This window comes from Thamnophis sirtalis, unplaced genomic scaffold, assembly GCF_051295495.1.
Source record: "Thamnophis sirtalis isolate CommonGarterSnake01/CBP01778 unplaced genomic scaffold, rThaSir2_p1.2 scaffold_1, whole genome shotgun sequence".
In the NCBI taxonomy this organism is placed as follows: domain Eukaryota; kingdom Metazoa; phylum Chordata; class Lepidosauria; order Squamata; family Natricidae; genus Thamnophis; species Thamnophis sirtalis.
Window position 1 is genome coordinate 67,913,054 of NW_028261381.1, and position 15,410 is coordinate 67,928,463.

General features: G+C 38.1%; 1 protein-coding gene across 2 annotated transcripts in view; it reads right to left on the reverse strand.

The window, feature by feature from the left end:
- The window catches only part of SYT7 (synaptotagmin 7), a 257,645-nt gene that overhangs the window by 25,021 nt on the left and 217,214 nt on the right, over positions 1-15,410 (reverse strand). For both annotated transcript variants that reach the window (XM_087715082.1, XM_087715086.1), the window contains one exon: positions 733-1,003. In XM_087715082.1, the coding sequence (XP_087571208.1) occupies positions 733-1,003 (271 nt within the window). The remainder of the gene's footprint in view (positions 1-732; positions 1,004-15,410) is intronic.

A 15,410-nucleotide genomic window follows, 5' to 3' on the forward strand; every position in this document is an offset into this window, starting at 1 on the left:
TTAGCAAAGGGGAGAAAAGTCCTGATATGTCACGTGATGCCACTGTGACAATGCAAGTTTGACACCCCTACTCTAAAGCCTTCAGTCATAAGAGCCATGGTGTTGTAGTGGTTAGAATGAAATACTGCAGGCTATTTCTGCTGACTGCCAGTAGTTCAGCACTTTTACATTTGCCAGCAGTTCAGCAGTTCAAATCTCACCAGCTCAAGGTTGACTCATCCTTCCATCCTTCCAAGGTTGGTAAAATGTCAGAGGCACATTTTGTCAGAGGCAAAATGCTGACTCTGTAAACTGCTTAAAGAGGACTTTGAAGCGGTATATACATCTAAGTGCTATTGCTATTGCTATCAAGCTTGTGTTCTTCAGAAATATTTACACTAGCCTGGTGGAAAACAAAACAAAACAAGAAGGTGAACATCATTCACTCTTTCTTTCTGTCCCATCTGGACAAGAGTGGCAACTCCCCAAATGTCCAACCTTGGAACATTCATTCTAGGATAAAAAGATTACCACAATTAATCGGTCCTTCTCTGACACACTGTCTATTTCTATTCATGAACAAGTTTTCTGTTTGACAGCAGTTTTCTTTCAACTATGTTGCTTGCCTTTAAGTTTAAGAAACGAAGACCACTATCATACTTGACAGGTTGAAAACTGAACCATGAGATAGATTTCTTCAGCAAAGCCTTGACTTCAGTAATCAGAATCCAGAACTTAGACCTTCTTACCTACCTTCAAAAAGAAAGGTCTCATTCCAATGTGGATTTAAGTTCTTCCTTTTCACCTTGGTCTCCAGTTTATTCTTTTTATCTGGCAGGAGATAGATTTTGACAAAAGGGTCACTTGTGCCACTGAAATCCTTAGCTGGCAGCTCCTGAGCTTTCAATATTTTGACAGTGAGAGTAGATTCCTGGAAATTATAGCCAACACTAAATTGGATGCGGCCCAGATTCTCTCGGCTGGAGCTGTCATGTCCCTCATCATCCTCAGATCCAGGGGAAAGCTATAGTGCAAGAGAAAACAGAAAGACATAGCTGTGAGGGTCTGGTATGCGATGTTTATCTTCTGTATCCAATTATGTTTTAACACCAGAACCCTCAGAGGTATTTGCTCTGCTAGCTAATAAAGAAGATCTAGGTTAAACACGAGCAATTGATAAGAACATATTTCTCATGGCTTATTACCTTTAATAAGGTAATGATAATGTTATACTTTATATTCTATTACTCCAAGAGAACATTTTCTTTTACAGTCAGCTTCATCCTAGCTTTCTCATAGTCAATGATTCTGAAAAGGGAAGAAATTCCTGCAGCTCTTTGATTCTGAGCGTTTGAGACATTTCCAAGCTGTCTGATGTCCTTAGGTGAGAAACAACACTAAAAAAAAACTTCCCTCCAAGTATAAGCAGTGTTGAAAGGGAAAGAGCATTGGGAAATAAATACAGAAAGGAGATACTGTTAACATAAGCTCTATTTAATCACCGACTTAACTGGGAGTGAGCCTCAGGGACAGGAAAAATTCTATTAAGAACACTGTAACTTGGGTACTCATTAGTAGGGTGTGAAGTTGAAAAGCTCAGAAAGACTTTGTCCCACTGTCAGCAGCTCCTGTTCCAGCCTTCTTGTGAAATGTCTCACTTTTCACCTCCCATATCATTCATGACTTCACTGTAAGCCCCAGAGGCTGGATCAAGAACAGGAAGGGCTTTCTATTTACCCACGGCACTTTCAGTTTGGTTTTATTTATTTGCAAGGGCTTCGGTAGATTTTTTTTCTCAATTTCCCATGGTGCATGAATTGCTCAAAAAGAAATTTGTAGCATAACTATCTCTCATAACACACAAACAGATGGTGGTGCTATTTCTCCTGCTTATTATTCACTGGTGCAGACAAATATTTTTAGAACTTGGACTTTAGCTGCCCATTGTGCATTAGTTTCAGTGACTCAATGAGCTAAGATTATCTTTTCCCTACCTGTTGAGATTCCATGTTTTGCAACTGCTTTTACATTCCCTATAGTTAAAATATCAATAAATAAAATATATAAACCTGCTGATGAACCCCGTTGAGAGAAAATATTCTGGACATATGCATTTTATATTCAAATTCACTTGAATCTCAGAGATACAGTGTGTTTGCTTCAGCTGCTCTGATTCCGAAAACAGTTAGTTTGCAGTAAGTACTATTTTCTTGCAGATGGTACCCTCTATTTAAAAAATTGAAAATAATAGAAAAATTAAGATGTACATGCTCAACTGGCATCCCCTAAACTACAACTTTAATTAAAAAGGGGGAAAGGAAGATATGAAAAGGGACATGAACAATATTTGTCTGCCAATCAGAATATTGTTGCTGGCTCTATTTACTGTTATTACAGATCTTAAAGGTAAAGGTAGCCCTTGCACATATGTGCTAGTCATTTCCAACTCTAGGGGTGGTGCTCATCTCTATTTCAAAGAAGAGCCAGCATTGTCCAAAGAAACCTGCATGGTCAGGTGGCCAGCATGACTAAACACCAATGGCGCAAGGAACGCTGTTACCTTCCCACCAAAGGTGGTTTGTATTTTTCTACTTGCATTTTTACATGCTTTTGAACTGCTAGGTTGGCAGAAGCTGGGACAAGTAATGGAAGCTCACTCCATTAGGCGGTGCCAGGGATTTGAACCGCTGAACAGCTGACCTTTCTGATTGACAAGCTCAGCATCTTAGCCACTGAGCCACTGTGCCCCTCTCTATTTAAGATCTCTCTATTAAGATCTATTACACATCTTAAGAAACCCAAATCTTTTTTTAACCTTCAAGGCTGCTGACTCTGTTCTGGAAAGGCCTGTGAGTTTCAGTTCTCTAGCAATTCTGCTCAACTCAACCCAACCACTATTTCCTATTCCTGTTCATATGCTTGCTGCGTTATCACTAATGTTAATTAAGACATTATTTGTATTTAATTTTTCCATTACAGTCAGGCCTCAAGTACTTTTCTGCACCAAGGAAATATTCCCATTTTGGTCTTGTGGAAGACCTCTTCTGTCATCTGTCCCAGGCAGAATGACTCAAATTGTATGGACAAAGGTAATTTGCAAAGGATTATTACAGATAAAACATCCTACGCTACTGCGTTACTGAAATAGATTCCACAAAACAAAGAGTAGACAATGTACTGAATACACCCCTTGACTAATTTGCAACAGCTGTAGTACTATGGTCAATTTTCACTCAGTATTGTAACTTCTGTATCACCCATGAAACATTCTATAATCCATTTTCCTTATACTGATTTCTATATTCCATTCATCCTCACTCTTTTTATATTAGTATTTGTTAATTATGTGTTAATTTAATTACATACACTCTAATTTAGCATCATGACCTCTTCTTTCTTGGGAAGCCAAGGAAAGAATTAAGGTGGCTTTAAAACTCTGGAAACTATTTAGCAACACTTCACCCCTCTTTTTTTTAAATTTCAGGGAAGGAATAGGGAGACAGCCAATTGGGTATTAATGGTTTAGGCATCAAATTAAAAACTGGGGGAGCATAAGTGCTAGCTCTGCCTTAGACATGAAGCCAGCTGGGATATCTTAGGCTAGTCACCGTTTCTCAGCCATAGGAAGCAGGCAAAGGCAAACCACTTTAAAAAAAACTTTTAAAGATAACTACAGGGATTTGACAAGGCAGTCACCAAGAATTAACATTGAATTGAAGGTTAAAAAAAGAAAGAGGGGAGGAATTAGGAGGGATGTTTTTTAAAAATGAAATCTTTGCTTCTTTTTTCTTGGAGTTATTTATAATTACCACATTTCCCTGAAAATAAGACAGGGTCTTATTTTCTTTTGACCCCCCCTGAAATAAGCACTTGGCCTTATTTTTAGGGAGGTCTTATTATTTTTAAGGTGCAGGAGGCATCGCACATGGTCACCTCATGGCTCCTGCTGTGTTGCAATATTTTCGGGGAGGTCTTATTACTTTTGAGGTGCAAGAGGAGGCGAGCGTGGTCACCTCCTGGCTGCTGCTGTGTTGCAATAGTTTCAGGGAGGGCTCATTTTCAGGGGAGGGTTTATCTTAGCGCATGCGCTCAAAATCCCGGGCTTATTATCTGGGCAGGTCTTATTTTCAGGGAAACAGGGTATATACATAAAAGGATACTTAAGTGGGAGAAGATAAAATACTCAGTTTAAAAGTCACTGGATTCTGACAGGAGCTTCCCCTGCCAAATAAACACATTTATGTTATAAAGCCAAGGCTTTGGGACTTTGCATGCTGGTCCCAAAGCCTGGATAAATGTATAAGGTTGAGAAAGAACTGCAACTTAATTTGAAAAAAAAAACTTTGCCAATAAAAGTTTATGGAAAAACTCTCAAGTGAATCAGATATGGTAGAATCTTTAGGCCAGAAGGCACACAACAAATATTGGGAAAGAGCAAGGGCCCACAGTAAGTGGTCAAGGCATTAATGATGTGCCTCAACCAAATCTAGCAGGAATCCCAGCTGCTGATGCACCCCTGAAGAAAACAAGGGACTGTGCAGCACCAAGACACCTCAGAAAGCAACATGGAATGTCCAAGGAATGAGGCAGGGTAAATTGGACATAATCAAACAGGAGATAGCCAGGTTGAAAATCAATCTTCTTGGCATTACTGAGCTACAATGAATAGACAATGGTTATTTCCAGTCTGATGAATTCACTCTCTATTACTTGGGACATTACACCAGGACAATGAACAGAGTGGCAAGAAACTTGTCCAAATAATGGAAAGCTTCTTGACAGTAAATATTTGAATCATAACCCTTCAAGTTATGTCAAGCACCTCAAAATCACAATTGTCCAAGTCTAGCCCCAATAACATATGCAATGGAACTTGAAATAGATAATTTCTATGCTACTATTGAAAATAAGGAACAAGTATCCTCAAAAGTCATCATTTACATTCTGGGTAGTTTCTATCCAAAAGTTGTCAGCCAAGTAGAAACAGGCATCACTGGCATTTTTGGATTTTGGGACAGAAATGATGGAGGTGATCATTTGATTCAATTTTGCAAAGGGATTTGATTTCAAATCATGGATACCTGATTCAAACAACACAATCATACTTATACACTTGGACATTAATTAATCTGGGAATAATCTGAAAGCATTCACTGTTCCTCAAAGCGTAAGGTTTAATGACTTTTTATTGATATCTGAAGAAACTTCTCTGTATGTTTTATTTATCTTACGCATTGCTAACTGATTTATATCCTTTGGTATATACATTCAATGGAATACATGGATGACCCTGAGGAAAGAGGGGTGAGATGCTGCCTAGGAAACCATCAGACAAGAGAAGCAGGAGCAGCTAATGTCTTAAAAGTCAGAGAAAGAAACTTAGGAAAGAACCACCCTAATGGATGAAGCAGTTAAAAAGGTGGCAGAAAGTTTGTATTTTCAGACTTGTGAGATTGTGTTAATGCATCCTAACAATTAAGTAGAATTCGTTCATCTAGCCCTGTTTACTTTCTAGTTTACCTGTGGGGGTTGACAATGCATACCTAAATATTGAATTGATTTGGTGCGGATACTGAATTTATATTCCTTAAATGAATGAATAATTCAGTTTTTACCTTTTGGTATCAATTCCAATTTAAACCATTTACTAGAGTATCATGCTATTTTGCTAAAGAAATCTATATTTTGCATCAACAGTGGAATAGTCATATGAGGTTTGGAAATAATCCTAAGAATGTTCTCCACAAATAAAACTAATTTGTCTTCATATATTATTTTGTTTTTAATGAGCTATTGCCATGGCAGCTAGATCCCAGCAGTCAACAGCTAATTTCAATTGCATCACCATCTGCCGAACCAAGAAAGGTAGAAGAGGAAGAGGAAGATTCTTCCATTAACTTGTTAAAAGAGATCCAGACTCAAGTACAAATCTTGCAGCCAATCCAACAAGATCTGGATGAGCTTAAGAGTGATTTAAAATCACTCTTAAGTGATTTTACTCTTAAGGCAAGAAAAAATGGTTAGATATGAAGATTGATTACTAGCCCATAGTACCATAAGACATGAAGATTAATTACTAGCCCACAGTACCATAATTCAAGCCAATTTTAATATACTGATCAGATCAGGGGGCCCCAAGCCCCGGTCTGCAGAATGTCAGCAAAGCCCCATCTGTGGGACGCAGGAAGCCTACAAAACCATGCCCTCTCTGTTCTGTGGAAAAATCTTTCTCCATGGAACCGTCCCTGGTGCCCAAAAGGTTGGGGGCCGCTGGACTAGATGAATTACTTATTTAGAATCACAACTGCACAGGAAAAAAATTGTGCAAGACTGCTATTGAAAATCCTCTAACTCAAACAAACCTGGCTGAATTATATGGAGGATTTTTTTCAAAAAGCTCTTCTCTTTGGGAATGGACGTCTAGTCAAGATTTAACATGTGTTTAAAATTCCTTTAATAAGACAGAAGATTGGAACTAATTCAAATACCATTCTTATGCAGTTCCTCAGAGATGAGATTTTACACATATTTTGCCGGGAATCAGTAAAATCTTCATTGAGTTCTAACCAAAGTAACATATCAATCAATCCTGATTTTACTAAGGAATTTTCAGAGAAAAGAAGATTGTTTATAAAAGCTCAAAGTCTCACTAGAGTACCACAACTATAATATTTAATGTACAACTGTAATATTTTCTGCTACATTCTGCATTAATAATCAAGATCAGATTCACAGATTTGGTAACACTGTGAATGCGGAGGCTTTTATCTTATAACTGAAATTTGCTGATGGATAAGTCTTATTGTGTTTCATTTTACAGCAATTGCTAAGAGAGAAGTGTGAGTTTGCCCAAGGAGCAATGGGAGCGGGGGGGGGGGGAGTATCCTCATTTGAGAACTTTTAAAGCTGGCCCCCCTTGTCTTCTTGTTAATTTGATGATAATGAGTCTGGGCGTATTGCCAATTTTAGTCTTTATCTTCATACTTAGCATATGAGTTTAAATGATTGGTTTGCAAACTGTTCTATATATTTATTTGTAATAAGAGAGATGAACTATAGTGCTACCTCACTAAGAAGTCATGCATTTCTTTCTTTCTTTCTTTCTTTCTTTCTTTCTTTCTTTCTTTCTTTCTTTCTTTCTTTCTTGGGTTCTTTCCATTTTTTAAAAATAAGAATGTTACTTTTTAGTAAGTCTATTTTCTTACACATAACCACATTTTTTCTTTTAAGTAAAGATTCTCTATATGTATAAAACAAGGCTATCTGAATATTAATTTGAGTTCCATGATTCTATGTCTATATGTAACATTAGAAAATATGATAAATATATAAATAAAGTTCATTATTATAGATTTGTTAAATGGTACAGGTTATAAAATAATTTGTTTTGGAAAAATATTAATAAGTGGGCCAAAAATAAAATAAATGGATAAAATTAGTATTTTACAGTATGGGCTATAGGAATCTAGGATACAAAAATGTAATTTTAACATATTTACAATAATTAAGGACAGGTATTGCTTATCTACAGAAGACTTATCTAATGGAACAGTACCTCCATTAATGAAGGATTGGGTGGGACAAGTTTATTTCATAGATACATAGATGACAGCTAAAGATGTGGCTATTTTGGTTTGAACAGGATTTTCAAGTGATATACAACATATTACTGATATAAATGGGTGTTATTTAATTTTACGTGCTAAAATAGCAACAACTGTAATAGCTATGGTTAATATTTATATAGCTAATTTATACTCTCCTTTTACTTTTTATCAATGTTTTTGACACTTCAATGGGTGCATTTATGATAAAGTGGTAACATGAGATTTTTAATGAAATATTGGATCCTGAGCTGGCTAGAAATAGATGTACTAAAAACCCTCAGTCATTAGTAGGGAAACAATTAAGATTTATATATAAGATTTTGGTACACCCTTGGCATTTGAGATATCTAACTCAGAGAGAACAAATTTTATTCAAGTGGCAACAGAAATTTTTAGGCTTGATTATTATTTTAATAACACTGACTTTCTATCATCAAATTCAAGAATGTAATATTGTATTGATGTTATCTATCAGACTATAGTGCAATTATTTTGAACTGTATTTCAGAACTTAATCAAAGTATTTAGAAATTGTTATTTCAAGATTTTCTTATAAAGAATTTGTACAACAAATGCTGGTAGAGACATCATAATAGTTTGATTTGAATTCAGAAACATCAAGGGCTGAATTACATACATTATATTGACTAGAGGGTCCCTACGCATGATGTACATGGTAAACTCACAGGTATGGAGCCTTGTTTAGGGTATACCCTCAATCAAATGTAATGATAAACATAAAGGTGTAATACCTTTTTAATATGGGGCAGTATGTATGTATGTATGTATGTATGTATGTATGTATGTATGTATCTGTATCTATATCTATATCTATATCTATATCTATATCTATATCTATATCTATCTATATCTATATCTATATCTATATCTATATCTATATATGCTGGTCTTGTTATATTCGGGTATTTTCCTGTGTAAGATTTTGATTGTCTTGGCAACTTTTCATCGTGGTTCCACTCGCCATCTTCAGGTTGGTGTTTTCGGCTTCGTGCTTGTGTGAGTAAAGTGTGATCGGAGCTGCTGTCTCTCTATAAATCTTGGTGGGTTTGTGTGTGCTGGCTTTGTTGCTATAAGTGGGTTGATTGGCTGTGTAGTTGCATCCTGATTGGTAGATGGAGTTGATGTCTGTAGATTGGTTGGCTGTTTCGTATCATCCTGTGTGACTGAGGTGCTGGCTGTGTATCCGTTGTTCTTTTGTGTTGTAATGACCTGGGTGGTGGGTGGGGCTCCTTTGTTGACTAGGGCTGGTTTCCAGATGGGTAGGCGGGAGGTATCGTCATGTTTATTCATGTTGTGGGGGTGTTTTTCTATTTTGATGGCTTCCATAATTATTCTCTTGTTGAAGTGTTCAGTTTTGGAGATTAATTTGGTTCCTTCAAAATCAATTTCATGTCCTGTTGCTTTAAGGTGCTGGAAAAGTGAGGAAGTCTTTTCTTTTTTTCTGACTGCGTTCTTGTGTTCTGCGATGCATGCATTTATTCTCCTACTAGTTTGCCCAATGTATGTGGCAGGGCAGATTTTGCATGGTATTTGGTAGACTCCTTGGTTTTCTAGCTGGATCTTGTCTTTGGGGTTTCTTAAGATGTTGGGTATTTTTTGGTCAATGCTGAAGGCTGTCTTGATATTGTGCTTGTGTAGAATTTTGCTGATTTTATCCATGGTGCCTCTGATGTAAGGGAGGAGGGCTATGGCGTTGTCCTGTTCTGTGTCTTGGTTCTTGGGGGGTGTCTACTTTTGGATTAGGTTGGTAATTGTTTTTCTTTGGAATCCATTGGAGATTAATACATTTGTTAGAGTGTGTAATACAGTTTTCAGATGGTCTTTGTCAGCTAGGCATTTGGTTCTGGAGATGAAGGTCTTGGCTACTGAGTTGATCTGTGCAGGGTGGTAACGGGATTGTGCGTTTAAGTAGCGGTTGGTGTGTGTTTTTCCCCCGGTAGATGGTGTGTCCTAGGGAGCCATTGGGTTTTTTGTAGATTAGGACATCCAAAAAGGGAAGTTGGTTGTTTGCTTCTATTTCCATAGTGAATTGTGTTTTGGGGTGTAGGCTGTTGAGATGTGTGAGGAAGTTTTCCAGTTTTTCTTTCCCATGTGGCCAGATTATGAAAGTGTCATCTACATATCTAAGGCAGAGTTTGGGGTTGTGTTCAGATTTATCTAAGGCATTAGTTTCAAAATGTTCCATGTATAAGTTTGCAATGACGAGTGAGAGGGTGATCCCATGGGTGCTCCTTCTATCTGTTTGCATCTTTGTCCATTATGGATGAAGTATGTGTTGGTTAGGCAGTGGTTGGTCAGGTCCAGGATGTGCTTTAGGGGGGTTGTATTTGTTCTGGATAGCTGTCAAAGCTTCTTTTATAGGCACTTGGGTGAAGAGGGATATGACATCAAAGCTCACGAGTAGGTCACTGGGTTGTAGGTTTTGTTTCTTTATTGCTTCTATGAAGTGGAGTGAGTTTTGTAGGTGTGAGGTGATGGATTCTGTGTAGGGTTGAAGTTGTTTGGCGAGGAATTTGGCAAGATTCTGTAGAGGTGAGCCTATGGAGCTGACTATGGGTCTGAGTGGTGTTCCTTCTTTCTGTATCTTGAGAAGGCCATAGAGCTTGGGGCATCTGCATGATTTCTCTCTGGGGATGATTTTTTGCTGGTTCTCTTCACTGATGGGAGAGGCTTTTATTTTGGATTTGGTGGAGTTTTTCCCCAGATACTTGGTGGTGTCTGTGTTTAGAGGTTTGTAAGCGGGGTCTTGGAGTAGGTTGGATAGTTTGGCTTGGTAGTCAGACATGTTCATCACCACTGTGGCGTTACCTTTGTCTGCTGGGAGAATGATTATGTTGTTGTCTTTCCTCAAGTTGGTTAGTGGTTTTTGTTCTTCTTTCTGTAAGTTGCTTCTGGGTGGATTGCTGGAGCAGAGGATGTTGGTGACTTAAGTCTGATTTTATTGGCTTATTCTGGGTTGATTATCTATCTATCTATCTATCTATCTATCTATCTATCTATCTATCTATCTATCTATCATATATATATATATATATATATATATATATATATATATATATATATATATATATATATATATATATATATATATATATATATATATATATATATATATATATATATATATATATATATATATATATATATATATTGTGGGGAAAATATGTTCTGCTACTTATTTGTGTAAGGGTTTGTCGATGTCTCCACAACAATGTGGCAACTCATGAAGCACTAGTGGGTGGGGGTGGGGGGTGAGAATGCTAACTTTGATAATGGTTTCATGAGTCACCAGCAATTTAATTGATGTCCCTAGACAATTTTTGTCGAGGACATGACTTAATATATATCTATATCTATATCTATATCTATATCTATATCTCTCTCTCTCTCTCTCTCTCTCTCTCTCTCTCTCTCTCTCTCTCTCTATCTATCTATCTATCTATCTATCTATCTATCTATCTATATATATATATATATATATATAGTAGAAATAGGTGTGAATGACCTATCTGAGAAGCCTTATTATAGCTGCCCCATATTAAAAAGTTATTACACCTTTAAGCTCTCTCTCTCTCTCTCTCTCTCTCTCTCTCTCTCTCTCTCTCTCTCTCTCTCTCTCTCTCACACACACACACACACACACACACACACACACACACACACACACACACACACACAACCATTGTCTTGGATTGGACTTTTGGGATATGGTCCTGAATTACCGTATCTCAAAAGTGCTTCCCAGTGTAGATTCTGCACAATGGTAGCTCTTCAGAAACATTGGACCTATAGGAATTAAGTCATGTCCTCGACAAAATTGTCTAGGGACATCAATTAAATTGCTGGTGACTCATGAAACCATTATCAAAGTTAGCATTCTCACCCCCACCCCCACCCACTAGTGCTTCATGAGTTGCCACATTGTTGTGGAGACATCGACAAACCCTTACACAAATAAGTAGCAGAACATATTTTCCCCACAATATACATAGTGGGGAGATATGAGACCATAGCAGATTATTTTTTCTATATATCATTTGGGATGTGGAAGAGTTACGTAGTTCCTAGAGACTTTCTCATACAGTTATAAATAGATAAAATGCAGCCAAGGGTTGCAATAATACTCTCTGTTGGGTTCTTACATTTCACACCTTCCCCTAATGTGGAAATCCCTTTCATTTATAAAAATGGTATTTTTTTAAGTGAAGCTATTCTAGGGATTTTTTTTTAATTCTGCATAAATTTTTCTCCCTTCCATTCTTTTAGTGAACCTTTTCTGCTATGCATTTTTATCAAATCTTGCTTCTAGGCTATTTGAGTTATTTCTTTGTGCTTACTCTGAAGATAAATCTCATGAGGAGGTGACAGGACAGAGTTGAACTCTGACATGTCCCACTTAGTAGAAATGAAAAAACAAAACCAGTTTATCTTGGATTTCTTGACCATGGCTTTGGTTTTGTCCCAAGGAGCTTGTCAGTTGGAATAGGGTTGGGGCCCTGGCTCTGAGCCATACCTGTAGTCTTGCTTCAGGAGTGTTGAGAGAACCAATTAAATAAATCTTCCTGAAAGCTGCTCCTCATGTTTTCCAAGTTACCTTCTAAAGAAATAATATGGCAGCATGGACACACTTTGTCATGGAATCATTGGAGACAGAAGAAGATTACTAGTCTATGGCAGAGACTATGTCTATGGCAGAGGTGCTATTTCACTCTTAGTCAGCAAAATTGATGCTATAAATAGTTTATAGCACAGAAGGCTAATTAGCCTGATCAGGCTTAAACAGGCCTACACAGGGGTGGGCTTCAAAAATTTCAGCAAGGGATTCTCTGCTCGGTTGCAAGGTGGGTGTGGCCATGGTGGGTGTGGCCATGGTGGGCATGGCCTAGTCAGCCTCCTGCACCATGGTGGTGGAACATTTTCACTTTCCCAGGCTCCAGAGGCTTTCCTTGAGCCTCTGTGTGTGTGTGTGTGTGAAAATGTTCTCCCCCAGGCTCCAGAGGCCTTCCGGCAGGCCCAGTTCCTCCCTCCCCAACGCTCCGTGCAGGACCTGCACTAACCTCGCATCCAAAATGGGCCACATGGAGACACCTGGGAGGGGCATGGTGGGCAGGGCCAGCCAGAGGTGGGATTTGGAGGTTCTCTGAACCTGCCATAATGCTAGCTATGGGTTCTCCCGAATCTGGGCGAACCCATAGCAGCCGGCCCTGGGCTCAAATCAGACTTAAATAATGATACTTCACTTGAAAATTCAGATTCTTGAAATTACTGGCTTTAACCTTTCAACTAGATTTTTTTTGTGTGCTTCATCCTCTGACTCCTCCTGCAGCTGGGCGTCTGTGTTTTTGACTTCAGAATACTTTACCTTGTGATAGTTATGGTTGATTTGATGGCATTCATACAGCTTTAGATTGGAGGGGATGTAGCATTCAAGATTTTTTTTCTTTTGTTGTTGCTTTCACAGCCGCTTATTGAAATCTGGATGATAGCTTTGAAGCTTTGGCTTCAAATAATGGACTAGCTTGTACATTCCTTGGCATTTACTGTAGTGAGATCCTTAAACTGAGTCCCAGTTTATGTTACTTAACTGCTCATCACCAAACTGCAAACCAGACAGTCTTTTTTTCATCTAGCAAATCGTTCTTGGGGGTGTGAAGACTAGGCAGTTTATTTTATTGATTTATGGATAATATTTATTTGGCAACCCATCTTACAAAACGTGACAATTCAAATGAAATGGGGATGCATAGTTTTTAGGCTTAAGATGCAAAACAGCCCAGAATTACTCAGATCCCCAGTGAAATACAATCTCCTTATTCATTGCCTTATTACATATGAAATATTCAGAGCATTTTAAAAGGTCACAATTCGCAATGTTGTAATACAAGTTACACAAGGGGGAAGGTTGGGCAGGAATGAATATAATGTAAATGCAATGTAAAGTACAGAAAAAATGTGATTCAGAGAGAAAATGAGTGAAGAATTTAGGAGATATGAAAACCCAGGAGTAGGGTTAGAATATTTATAAAAGAAAGAAAGAAAGATGGATGGATGGATGCAACTTTGCAAAAATCACGGATGTGTCAATTTATAGATGTAGATAAACCTTTACCTATTAATAAAACAGACCCATGTCTCTCCATAGTGAGGAGAACTTTCACATGATAATCTCCACTGATGGGCAACTCGGTTATTGATCACTAACTGAACTTGGACTGGACAGATCTACAGCTATTCAGGCAGAGGATACTCTTCTGACAGTCCTTAAAAATAAATGAACAGCCTCTGGAAAGCAAGAAATACAGCTACCCTAAAGACCATTGTTCTTCGCAGCTTTTTTTTAAATCAGCCCCATTAATAGGTTGTAAATCTGGAGAAACAAGAGTTTTAAAAGGCACGTAAGCCTTACTGAAACCACATGTACTAATGAAAAGGAGGTGTGCAACTTCTTTATTACAGAACTACACATTAATTTTATTGTAACATGTTTCCATACAGAAGTAATCCCCACGGGGTAGGGATGTAACAGACAACCCTGGTGATCTCTTCTATATCAAAACGCTGCAATTTGCCAAAGTGCACCTAGTTGTACATTGGGTAATGGCAATAAATGGAATTTAGTGGCATCTTTACTCCCAGCAAGGAATGTTTATGGTTTTCAATCAGTAATGCACTTGGAAAGTTATGTATAAAATAATTGTTTATTTAAAACTACTGTATAAATAAAAAGTACCGTGCCTCTGGGAAAGGTGCATAAAAAGACAAGCATTTGTGAATTCTGTCTTTGGAAATATAAATGCTATGTACTTACTTTTAATTATTTCTGTGTTGTGATATACATGGATGCCTTAGCTTTTATGTATTCCCAAGCTCTTGGGCTTCTAAATATCTGCTTCTATGTACTTGCTTGAAAATGTTAAAAGCCTGCTACATTTGCCACTGTACTGTAGCAACATGCCCTATCTGATGAAACCAGATAGCGTGATTTGAAACTTCCCCTCTCTTCTTTAAAGAATGCAATTGAATATAGACGATTAAAATCTACTCACCCCTTTCTGGCATCTAGCCATTTTACTTAAAAAAAATAAGTCAACTGTCCATAGGAATGTTTATTGCAAGAAAACTCTTGAAGAGTAATGCACAGATTAGGCCTCCTCTGGGTTCCGTCTACTGGCCAATGTCATCTGGCCACTACCCGGGGGAGGGCCTTCTCTGTGGCGGCTCTGGCCCTTTGGAACGAGCTCCCCACAGAGATTCGGACCCTCACCTCTCTCCAGGCCTTCCGAAAAGCCGTTAAAACCTGGCTGTGTCGGCAGGCCTGGGGTTGATAAGTTCCCTTCCCCTCTCGAATTGTGTGACTGTTGGTTGCTTTACATGCCCTGTATTTTTGTGTAGTTTTTGTGCTTCCCTTCCCCTCCTTGGGTTTGTGCGCCGCCCTGAGTCCCGCTGGGAATAGGGCGGCATATAAATAAAATGAAACTCGAAACTCATTGTGAGAGGCAAAACAAGGAACAGACTAATGCATCTCTTGAAGTTCCTGACTTACTCTACTTCCACACTAACGACCTACAGTACACTTCCATAGCCATCCAGCCATACAAAGCCTCTTTTCAATGCTACTATTTTGGCATAATGGCAGTTGAACAGCGGATGCTATATTTCACTATGGAGGAAACAGGATTAAATTTGCTTAATTACATCACGGTACATAGGAATTTGCACAGGGCATCCTGGTTCTAGAAGATGAGCATCTGGTTTGGAAAACAGATTTTTAGAAGAATCAAATTTAAGCAAGCAAAACTAAAT